Source organism: Caretta caretta, chromosome 1 (genome assembly GCF_965140235.1).
Source record: "Caretta caretta isolate rCarCar2 chromosome 1, rCarCar1.hap1, whole genome shotgun sequence".
Classification (NCBI taxonomy): Eukaryota; Metazoa; Chordata; order Testudines; family Cheloniidae; genus Caretta; species Caretta caretta.
In genome coordinates this window covers 63,937,351-63,949,839 of record NC_134206.1, presented here as the reverse complement: position 1 = coordinate 63,949,839, position 12,489 = coordinate 63,937,351, and the positions used below count along the sequence as shown (strand labels likewise).

Below are 12,489 nucleotides of genomic sequence, written 5' to 3'. Positions count from 1 at the left end.
ATTTTTAAGATCAGGCTTGACAAAGCTCTGGCTGGGATGATTTATTTGGGGATTGGTCCTGCTTTGAGCAGGGGGTTGGACTAGATGACCTCCTGAGGTCCCTTCCAACCCTGATATTCTATGACTGATTCTATCTACCAGACCACTTCCTTTTTTTTTTTTTCCCCCCTCTCTCCAAAGTAACCTCCAATTTCCATAGCAATTTAACATTTAATTCCTGGTCTTTTACTGCAAGACTCACTACTCCAGAGAAGAAGCCACGCTTCACACCTTAGACGTTAGAGCATTGACTTTCTATCTAGAGAGAACTACATCTTTTAGGGCTTCTCAAAGATTTTGTTTCTTTCACAGACAGTTAAAGGAGGCCCCATCTGAACCCAAAGCCAGATGAGTTTCTGGCTCTGTTTATCTTATGAGGTTTCTAATTCTTAACCCCCTCCAACAGTTACAGCCTGTTCTGCTGGATCACAGTCTACATCTGTAGCTCTTTTGAAGAATGTTTCATTTGTAGAAATCTGTGGACATGCCACATGGGATTCAGCTCACACCTTTTCAGACCATTGTTCTCTGGTTCATGTCTCAGGGGCAGATGCTGCTTTTGGAACTGCTGTTCTTCAAACAGCCTTAGGGCTTGTCTACCCTGGCACTTTACAGCGCTGCAACTTTCTCACTCAGGGGTGTGAAAAAACACCCCCCTGAGTGCAGCAAGTTTCAGCAGTGTAAAGCGCCAGGATAAACAGTGCACCAGCTCTGGGAGCCACGCCTCTTGTGGAGGTGGGGTTTTTTAGAGCGCTGGGAGAGCTCTCTCCTAGCACTCTGTCGTGACTACACAAGCCACGTTAAAGCTCTGCTGCGGCAGTGCTTTAGCCTTGCCAGTGTAGCCTAGCCCTTACATTGGGCTTCAAAACACCCCCCTCTTATAGGAAGTATTGCTTGGGAATCCACCTATAGTGGAGCACCCACAGGGATGTTGTCTGAGGAAGGAAGGAGCAGTTACTTACAAGGTAACTGGAGTTCTTCGAGATTTGTGTCCCTGAGCATGCGCCACTATCTATCCTCCTTCCCCTTTGCTTTGGAGTCTTTGCCGTAGCAGTAGAGAAGGAACTGAGGGTGGTTTATCAGGTACAGGGCACGAGGCTAGCTAGGGCACATATGTAGATCAAATGGACAGTGCTACCAAAAAGCTTCTGATCAAAGGAAAAGGGGCTCATGAATGCCTGAAGTGTAGCACTCATAGGGACAAATATCTCTAAGAACTCCAGTTACTGTACAAGGTATGTAAAAATAAAGAGATTAATGTGTACTTATTACATTGTTCATTATGCTGTGGACTTAATTTATAGGAATGATGTAGTAGGCTGTGTAATGGAAGCTTTACAAGTGAGACAAAGGAAACTTAGCTGTGTACTGATTTCATCACAGTCGTGTCTCAAGTCAAACTTGACTGTTTCAAGTAAATACTTTCATACCCTGAATGTTCCCTCCTTTACACTGTTGAATCCTGCATATGTCATCTTGTATTTTATATTCTTCAGACTGTTAGATGGAGAAAATGAGGATTGGATAATTCTGAAATGCCCTCTAAGTGTTTGGTGAGGCTGTAAAAAATTAAGACTCAAGGTGTAGTATAGCATCATGAGCTCTGCAGGCAAGTTCTTTCAGTCCTCCAAATCTCAAACAATTTACGGTTTACAGAGGAGGAAGAATTGAAACTGCTGGGACCTTAAAGCATTTTTATTTTTAAAATTTTTATTTCTTATCTCAAATAAGACTAAGAAATGGAGTTACGTAATGTCGCTCTTCAGCATCCCACAGAAAGCATTCGGCATCATTTGTTATCTGCTACAGGAAAAACACTTTAAACAGGCTGGAATCTTGGGGAAAAAGATCTTTGCTTTACAGAGTTTGGTGAGAACCAGAATGCATAAAGTATAGGCTTCTGTGTTGGGAACAGAAAATTGGTAGACAAGTTCACTCACTTTTCTACAGTGCTGTCTTTAGAGTCCTCTAGATAAGTAATATCTACTTAAGTCTTGTATGGTGCTTTTATATGCTTTATCATTAACCACTGAAAAATACAGTTTATCTAAATTACTAAAACCAGTGCAAAACAATGAAGAGTTAAATTTTAAATACATGAAATCTTAGTACACTTAAACTTCAAATATCAAAATAGATTCCAAAATGTGTGATTTCTAGGTATTCATCAAGGAAAAGGTCATGACCCAGAATTGCTTTGCTAAACCACCACCTCCTTTCATGCAAAAATTCCCACAAGACTGACCCACTTTAATTCTTGTGGCCATGAAAAGTAAATAAAGACTGTTGTTTTTATTTATTAATCATTTAATGCATACACCTTTATAGTTATAAAATCAACTATGATTTGCACACGCCTTTGAGTAGCCGTATGATCTGGCTGCTGTATCTAGGGTGACCAGATGTCCCAATTTTATAGGGACAGACCCTGTATTTGGAGCTCTTTCTTATATAGGTACCTATTACCACCCACCCCCGTCCCGATTTTTTCCACCTGCTGTCTGGTCACTCTAGCTGTATCTTCTCCCTTTCCCTACTTGTTTAGTCTCCTCTTCATTGCGTTGTCCGTCTAGGCAAGACCATATCCTCCCTGGATATGTCTACTCTGAAAATTTTGTGAGAATTCTTCTTCACTAGTGCACACCTCTTCTCCCGCCACTGTAACAGCAAAAGCCATAGTATGAACAGGATGCAAATGTCTTTATTATGATGTCATTAAGCCCTGCTCAAAGCAGTACTCGTGGAGGAAAGAAACATTGACAAATATTCTTAATGTAGAAGAGGCCTTTGTGTTTGCTTGGCTGTAATCACATGTTCATGTGTTCAGTTAATAAATAATTAACAAATGTGTTTGTAGAATTTTTTGTGGCCTTTAATTGTGAATCGCAAGACAGATTCAGTCCTCCTAGAGATTTCACAAAGTATTATGCAGAAATCAACGTACATTACCTTTAAAGAATCTCAGTTACTTTTGTTCCAGGTTGCTGGGGCTACCATACAAGAAAATAGAACTGAACATAGTTAGTCTTTCTAAGAAGAAAATGTAGATACATCTGCCCTATATCCTACAAAATCAGAAAGTAGTGCTTAAAATCTATGCTAAAATGTTAATTGTGCTGATTGTTTCTGAAAATTATACTGAGTAAAATATTTAAAACTTTATTTTTTGTATTCATAGGTTTATACAGTAGAAATACTTATTGAGGTTTTATTTGCTGTAAAAAAATTGAAAAGGTATTACTTAAAACTGGTGGTCATAACTGATAAACTAGTATTGTTTAAGTAGTTAACAAAATGAAATGCTAAGTTATACAGTATGGTAACATTTTAAAAACTATATTCAGTTTTTCTTCTGTTTGCTCTTGTTTACAATTTCATAAAGTAAAATATTGAATAATTTTACTTTAATATATTAGTCATTTAATTTGATGATTTAGTTAACCATCTTGAGTGTTTAGCATGATGTAATGTATTTTGACTAACTGCTGTAATACAAGATGTAATTAACTCAGTATTCAGCAGATCGTTTTATCAATATTTTAACATGTCATAGCAATCTCTAAAAATGGAATTGGATAGTTTTTGTGCTTGTCTCTGAAAGGATTTATTTAAAAATATTATTGTCTGTCAAACTGATGAGTTATCACACTAAGAAGATGAATTTCCCCCATGCTACCTCTTACTTAAGAGAACACAGTTTATTTTTCAATACTATTCCACTCAGGAAGAGCTATTTATGTACAAGAATAAAATAATTAAGAAAATGCATTTGTGTGAATTTTTGGAAATCCGTTACCTATTCATTTATAACAAATAACTTATGACTTTAAGGTGCATACATGTTGTTTGCATTTAAGTTTGTACGATAAAAATATATATTTGAGAAATACAAACAATGCAGAATTTACTTAGGATATAATTGGGTTTTGCTTAGCTTCATAATTCAGTGCTTTCATTTTCAAATGTAACCAACTCATATTTTGACTGAGTAGTACCTGTGAAAACGTGCTATATAAGTTTCATGAGAGCAGGTGCTTTGGAGGCCAGAGAGGTAGTTATCCACTCTTAAGGTTTTTTTTTTTTTTTTTTTTAATCTACAATTAGTTCAGACTGTGGCAATCTGCTTTCTTAACTGTGGCAGCTGTTTGGAGCATGTTACACCTGTCAAAAGCCTGCATTGGCTTGATAATGCTTCCAGATATAATGCAGGGTACAAACGCTGACCTGTAACTCTGTCTGGTCTAAGTCCTGATTACGAAGAAGGCTACCTGTTGCGGTAAAGAAGAAAGGGTACTTCTGCCTAGAGCCCTCACCTTTAATCTCTCTGGGGGACCAGAGGCAAGGGTGTTCTCACTGGAGGGTCCTCAGTTCTGGAACTGGCTCCACAATTATCCCAGTGAAGCCTGAGTTTTAAGTCATGGTGGCCTGCTTCTGTAACCTTTTGTCTGAGGAGCACAACTGTGTCAAAGAGATGAACATTTCCTTCTAAACTGTAGGTAACATGGTCATATTTGAGGACTTGGACTGAGTAAAGATGAATCATATTTGCAGGACATTAACTTTGCCTTGAAGTAGCAAGTACGCCAAATTGAAAATTGCATTAACTTATTAAATCTGAAAGCCCATTACAAAATCTTAAGATGAGATATTATGTAAATGTCAAAATGAGTATTGAGTTGGAAATATGTTTAGATATATTTTTCTAAATTATTGGTGTTGCTGTAAGAGATTAAATAAAAATGGTCAAAGTGTGTGAGAGAGAAGGAAAAATGGATTCCCAGTGAATGTATACCCATAGCAAACAAAGGTTACACTTATTTTCATCTAAAGAATCTTTGGAATAACATCTATAAAATACCTGATTTACAGAGTAACTTCTTTTTTGCAGTTGTTTCCACTGAGTTCTTCAAATATTACTCTTGCAAATTTATCATTTAGATTGTTTTTCAGAATTAAATTTCCATTATACTTCCTTGTTTTATAGAAACAGAACTCAGTATACAATACTGAATGGGGAAGAATTTAACATCCTGTTAAAGAGCGAGTGCAGTTTAGTAGAATCTGTGTCACTTTAGGAACCAGACAATGCTCAAATTGGTTCATAAAGCATGTTTGGTATTTCTGAAGTCAGTATGAAGATTTAATTCCTCTTGACATAAATAACTCTCAAGCTAGTAAAGCTTCTTGACCACAACAAAAATTATCTGATTTTTTCAGTAGTTAAATGAGAAGAATTTAAAGTCTGGGAGCGCTTCAGATGAGTAATGAAAAGCACTAAGGAAAGGTGGCTTGTTCTGTTTTGTGTAGTGTAGCTATATACCTTAAGCTTGCTGCTTAAGGGGAAACTAGTATTTTCAGTATTTTAATATTCTCTTAAAAAAAGAAAAGGGTTGTATAAGAGGTTTTCTACTGGCCCTTTAAAGGTCCTTTCAACAAATGGAAGCAGGTAGGTCTGAGAGCAATATCAGATATGTTTCTCTCCTTTGTCTACTTGCCTATGTGGCTCTTCAGCACTTTTTCTCCTTTGTTAAAATTTAGGTCTGTGGGGGGGGGGGGGAAAAGGGCTAATATGTAAGTGCTAAGATATTTATTTTATTTTTTACCAAAAACATGACTTCTGTTGAGATTTTTTTCAAAACTCTTTTTATGCCCATTCATAAATATAACCCCTTTTGAAGAGTTCACAATGGCTTCATGGCATTTAACAGATCCAATGTGAAATAATTTACTTTGAAAAATGAGACTTGGTATTTCCTGACACATTAAAGTGTGTTTACTTAAGATAAGCCCTTCTGACCACTTCACTTAGTCTTCTAGAGTGACCTTTAGTTTTTGTGTTGTAGTTCTCATACTTTTAAAAGTATGTTTTCAAAATGTTGCATATTTCATTAGATTTAAATCTTGCTAATTTTGCAGGGTTTTTGCATCATTTCTTCTTTTAACTTCGTAATTATTTTGTTTTATATAGAGAAGATTGTGATCACCAAACACATTCTGTGTGTAACAATCCAGATTTTAACTTACATCTGTAAGTGGTGAAAAGCTAATGCATTTATGTAACAGGTCCATAGAGTTGTCCCCTCCCATATGCACCATGCTCAACCCAGATTTTAAATGCATTTGAGCATGTACTGTATTTTGTACACATTATAATTGTTCCTGTTCATCTTAATTTCTAGTCTTGTTCCCTTGAGAAGTTGGATACTTGCTAGACTTGAAAGGCAACTTTAATCTCCGTTAACCTAGCTACAAAACAATGAATTGTACTAAAAGAATTCTAAAGCGTTCAGGAACAGATGTATTGCACTACCAAGTCATCTGCTCTAGAATAAAATCAGTTGGTTCTTATGATATTACACATAACTCTTTACAGAGAGTGTTTGTGTCAAGATTGTACAATGCAAATTTCGGATTGTAGGCTAAATTTTCAAGAGAGACTATTGATTTCAGGTGCCTGAACTTTTGGGTGACCAACTTTAGACATTTAAGGGGCCTGGTTTTCCACAAGTGCTGAGCATCAAAAATCAGGCCTCTTTATTTAGATTTAAAAATCTAACTGCCCTAGCATCATTAATAACTCAGTTAAAATGCCAGCAGCGTTCATGTAGTCATTTCACAGGGACTCAGACAGAGACCCCTTTCCACCCTTCATCCTTATGAGAAGCATACTTGCAGCCCTCTTCAGAAACCAACCCTCTTCAAGTTGTCTCAAGCTGGGCATTCAAAAATCGAAGTACCTAAAATATTTACTAAGCAACACTTGGGAGGGGGTGACAAATCAAATACATTTAATTGAGTTTTGATGGCTAATTTTCAAGAATATATAGTGGGGGGAAAAAATGTAGAACAGCTACCATGGATGAACACAAAACATCTTGTGAAAGTGATGGAACAGAAATTGTTGTTTCTAGAATACACATATGATCCATCCAATATTTTCCCCAGTTAAGTATCTGTTTATTTTAATGTAGTTCCTTAAACACTGCTTCACTGTATTTTTAGGTGATGTGATATAACTGTAAAAATGTTAACATGAGCCTATTTCCAACATTTATAGTATTTTAAGGCAAACGTTTAAATTTATATTTTTCCATATATAGGTAGAAATAATTCAAGAACTTATTACTGGTTACGAAGCCTCTCTGAAAACCTGTGACTTTTTTAGTCCATATGGTAAGTTTCAATGGACAGGTATTAAAATTACATTTCAGTTACTAATCCCTGTATTGACAGTTATCAATAATTGTTGGAGTGCTGCTGCCTTTTGCCAGAGAATAGTTATATCTCTACCTTTTTGCAAATGAAAACAATTTAGCAAATATTGCTCAATTTATCAAGTTTTTTTTGTGTTTTTCCCCAAATGAAGTCTTCAACCTTATTGGCCACTGTAATTTTATATCTGTTTTGTTACAGAAAATGGAGAGAAGGAGCCCCCAACGACACTACTTTGGGTTCGTTATTTCCTGGCACAGCACTTTGACAAACTTGGCCAGTGTTCATTGGCCTTGGAATACATTAATGCTGCAATTGCAAGCACTCCAACATTAATAGAACTGTTCTATTTAAAAGCAAAAATTTACAAGGTAAAAAAGTTGAATTAAATATGTCTAATTTTAGGCTGAGAGGTCCCTTACTCAGTTGAAATTTTCATAAGATTTGATAATGTGATTTTCTGGTTTGGGGCATGATCATTTGCTCTGTTTTTTATTTGACACTCTGTTCTGTCAATCAGAAAATGTAAACACGCTTTCCAGTTTGTTTATACTATGGAGTAAAGCATCATAACTTACAATGAGTGGTCACTTTGGATAGTCCACAGGAAAAAAAGACTAAAATCTACCTTTAACATTTCTACGGTGCTTATAAATCCTGGTGCCAAAGTACTAATAGCTATAAAATGTCTATATTTAGTCAAAAATTTATTTAAGAATGAAATATAACGCACTTTTTTTTTCCATAACAGCATGTAGGTAATCTCAAGGAAGCTGCCAAATGGATGGATGAAGCACAGTCTTTGGATACAGCAGATCGATTCATCAACTCCAAATGTGCAAAATATATGCTCCGAGCAAATATGGTGAAAGATGCAGAGGAGATGTGTTCCAAGTTTACAAGGGTAGGAAATATTGTTTTAAAGAGGGGGTTGGTAGTATTTTCAGTTGGAAAATCACATATCAGATGTAATTATCTGATACCGCATCTCTGCCAGAGTAACTGATTTGAGTGATAGCAGAAATCTACCCATTAGAGATATTTGTCCATTGTTAGGGTATGTTTGCCTGTGTAATTATAACTTAATATTAGTAATAACTAATTTTCTAGTAGACTATGATGTAGCACAGATGTTACTCCAGAAACATTCGCAAAAAGAAAAGGAGTACTTGTGGCACCTTAGAGACTAACCAATTTATTTGAGCATGAGCTTTCGTGAGCTCATTTCATCAGATGCATACCGTGGAAACTGCAGCAGACTTTATATACACACAGAGATCATGAAACAATACCTCCTCCCACCCCACTGTCCTGCTGGTAATAGCTTATCTAAAGTGATCATCAAGTTGGGCCATTTCCAGCACAAATCCAGGTTTTCTCACCCTCCACTCCCCCACACAAACTCACTCTCCTGCTGGTAATAGCTCATCCAAAGTGACCACTCTCCCTACAATGTGCATGGTAATCAAGGTGGGCCATGTCCAGCACAAATTAATGAAACATTAATGCATTGCCACGCATACAGGAGTAAGTCCCTTTGTGGAACACACTTGATAGCTGTCATGTCTTGGAAAATTGTCATTGTCAAGCTATGTAACTTGGACTAATGGTTTAAGAACAAATCTGCATTTCAAATTGTTCATGCTGAATCCAAGTCATTTCAATAAGACTTAAGCCTGGTCTACACTACGAGTTTAGGTTGAATTTAGCAGAGTTCTCTCGATTTAACCCTGCGTCCATCCACGTGACGAAGCCCTTTTTTTCAACTTAAACAGCTCTTAAAATCGATTTCTTTACTCACCCCCGACGAGGGGATTAGCGCTGAAATTGGCCTTGCCGGGTCGAATTTGGGGTACTGTGGATGCAATTCAATGGTTTTGGCCTCCAGGAGCTATCCCAGTGTGCTCAGTTGTGACCGCTCTGGACAGCGCTCTCAACTCAGATGCACTGGCCAGGTATACAGGAAAAGGCCCACGAACTTTTGAATCTCATTTCCTGTTTGGCCAGCGTGGTGAGCTCACCTGCACAGGTCACCATGCAGAGCTCATCATCGCAGGAGACCATGCAGTCCCAGAATCGCCGAAGAGCTCCAGAATGGACCGAATGGGAGGTACAGGATCTGATCACTGTATGGGGAGACGAATCCATGCTGGCAGAACTCTGTTCGAAAAGACGAAATGCCAAAATATTTGAAAAAAATCTCCAGTGGCATGAAGGACAGGGGCTATAACAGGGACCCACAGCAGTGCCGCGTGAAAATTAAGGAGCTCAGGCAAGCCTACCAAAAAACCAGAGAGGCAAACAGCCGCTCTGGTTCAGAGCCCCAGACATGTTGCTTCTATGATGAGCTGTATGCCATTCTAGGGGGTGCAGCCACCACTACCTCAACCCTGTGCTTTGATGCCGTCCAAGGAGTGGGAGGCAACACGGAAGCGGGTTTTGGGGGCGAGGAAGATAATAGCTCACAGCAAGGAAGCGGAGAAACTGGTTTCCCCAACAGCCAGGATCTGTTTATCACTGGACTCAGTACCCCCCGAACCTATCCAAGGTGGGCTCCTGGACCCTGAAGGTGGAGAAGGGACCTCTGGTGAGTGTACCTTTTGTAAATATTTATACATGGTTTAAAAGCAAGCGTGTTTAACAATTAATTTGCCTTGGCATTCGTGGTCAGTACAGCTACTGGAGAAAGTCTGGGAATGGAGCGGAAATCCTCCAGGGACACCTCCATAAAGCTCTCCTGGATGTACTCCCAAAGCCTTTGCAAAAGGTGTCTGGAGAGGGCAGCCTTATTCTGTCCTCCATGGTAGGACACTTTCCCACGCCAGGCCAGTAGCACTTAGTCGAGAATCACTGCAGAACAACGCATTGCAGCGTATGGTCCCGGTGTTTGCTGGCATTCAAACAACATCCGTTCTTTATCTCTCTGTGTTACCCTCAGGAGAGTGATATCATTCATGGTCACCTGGTTGAAATACGGTTGTTTTAGTAAGCAGACATTCAGAGGTGCCCGTTCCTGCTGGGCTGTTTGTGGCTGAACAGAAATCAGGGTTAGTTGGGTTTCCGCTGCATGTGAACCTGGAAACTGCAGCCCCTCCTTTTAAATTGCCAACCCATTTTAAATGGCCAACCCAATGGCTACTTCATATGGGAAATGAGGGTGCTGCTGTTTGAAACCATTCCCACATGTTATGAAGATTAAAGAAGCCAAAAGACTGTGGCTTACCATGGCTGCCTGCAAGCCGAATTCTGCTGCCCGGCCCTGCGTGAGTGATCTCTCACACCAAACCGGCATATCCTCAATAAGAGGCACAATGTGACCTTGTAATGAAAGCACATGTGCTTTGTAATGTTAACAGCAGGATTTACTGTGAAAGAGTCTACCCATTGTTCTATAAAATGTCTCTTTAACTACTACTTTCCCTTTTTTTCCTCCACCAGCTGCATATGTTTCTCCTTCCCAGAGGCTAGCAAAGATAAGAAGGCGAAAAAAACGCATTCGTGATTAAATGTTCTGACCTCAGGCTGTCCTCCCACACTGACAGAGCACAGCAAAATACATGGAGGCAGACAATCTCAGAGTGCAAGAAAACACAATATGACCATGAGGAGAGATGGTGGGCTGAAGATGTTAGGTGGCATCAGCTTGCTGAAAGAAGGCAGGAGTCAATGCTCAGGCTGCTGGAGGATTAAACTCATATGCTCCAGCATATGGTTGAGCTGCAGAAAAGGCAGCAGGAGCACAGACTTCTGCTACAGCCCCTGTGTAACCAACTGCCCCCCACCCTAAGTTCCATAGCATCCTCACCCAGACGCCCAAGAACGCGGTGGGGGGGCCTACAGCCACTCCACCCCAAAGGATTGCCCAAGCAACAGAAGGCTGGCATTCAATAAGTTTTAAAGTGCTGTGTGGCCTCCACCACCCCTCCTGGGCTACCTTGGCAGTTATCCCCCTGTTTGTGTGATGAATTAATAAAGAATGCATGAATGTGATGCAACAATGACTTTATTGCCTCTGCAAGCAGTGATCGAAGGGGGGAGGGGAGGGTGCTTAGCTTACAGGAAAGTAGAGTGAACCTGGGGGGCGAGGGAGGTTTCCATCAAGGAGAAACAAACATAACTTTCACACTGTAGTCTGGTCATTTCTGAAACTGGTTTTCAAAGCTTCTCTGATGCGCACTGCGCCCTCCTGTACTCTGCTAATCGCCCTGGTGTCTGGATGCGCGTAATCAGCAGCCAGGCGATTTGCGTCAACCTCCCACCCCGCCATAAACATCTCCCCCTTACTCTCACAGATATTGTGGAGCACACAGCAAGCACTAATAACAATGGGAATATTGGTTTCGCTGAGGTCTAAAAAGAAAAGGAGTACTTGTGGCACTTTAGAGACTAACAAATTTCGTTAGTCTCTAAATTGCCACAAGTACTCCTTTTCTTTTTGGGAATACAGACTAACACGGCTGCTACTCTGAAAGCTGAGGTCTAATAGTCAGTAAATTGCGCCAGCGTGCTTTTAAACGCCCAAATGCACATTCTACCACTATTCTGCACTTGCTCAGCCTATAGTTGAACAGCTCTTTACTACTGTCCAGGGTGCCTGTGTACGGCTTCATGAGCCATGGCATTAAGGGGTAGGCTGGGTCCCCAAGGATAACTGTTGGCATTTCAACATCCCCAACGGTTATTTACTGGTCTGGGAATAAAGTCCCTTGCTGCAGCCATTGAAACAGACCAGAGTTCCTGAAGATGCGAGCGTCTTGTACCTTTCCCAGCCATCCCACGTTGATGTTGGTGAAACATCCCTTGTGATCCACTAGTGCTTACGGCACCATTGAAAAGTACCCCTTGCGGTTTATGTACTCACTGCTTTGGTGCTCCAGTGCCAAGATAGGGATATGGGTTCCGTCTATCGCCCCACCATTGCAGCAAAGCCATCCACTATGACCTGCACATTTCTCCGAGTCACTACCCTTGATATCAGCAGCTCAGTGATAGCGTTGGCTACTTTCATCACAGCAGCCCCCACAGTAGATTTGCCCTCTCCAAATTGATTCCCGACTGACCGGTAGCTGTCTGGCGTTGCAAGCTTCCACAGGGCTGTTGCCACTTGCTTGTAAACTGTGAGGGCTGCTCTCATCTTGCGCTTCAGGGTAGGGGAAAGCAAGTCACAAAGTTCCATGAAAGTGCCCTTACGCATGCGAAAGTTTCGCAGCCACTGGGAATCGTCCCAGACCCGCAACA

At 40.0% G+C, this 12,489-nt stretch overlaps 1 protein-coding gene and 1 long non-coding RNA gene across 2 annotated transcripts in view; both read left to right on the top strand.

Moving 5' to 3' along the window:
• Positions 1–12,489, top strand: part of NAA16 (N-alpha-acetyltransferase 16, NatA auxiliary subunit) — a 109,041-nt gene that overhangs the window by 82,065 nt on the left and 14,487 nt on the right. Inside the window, exons 10-12 of the mRNA XM_048851339.2 lie at positions 7,140–7,212; positions 7,453–7,622; positions 8,003–8,155. Of these exons, the coding sequence (XP_048707296.2) occupies positions 7,140–7,212; positions 7,453–7,622; positions 8,003–8,155 (396 nt within the window). The remainder of the gene's footprint in view (positions 1–7,139; positions 7,213–7,452; positions 7,623–8,002; positions 8,156–12,489) is intronic.
• Positions 8,476–11,241, top strand: LOC125637253 (uncharacterized). Its single transcript, XR_007356877.2, has 2 exons — positions 8,476–9,838; positions 10,690–11,241. It is a non-coding gene; the product is annotated as an uncharacterized LOC125637253 (long non-coding RNA).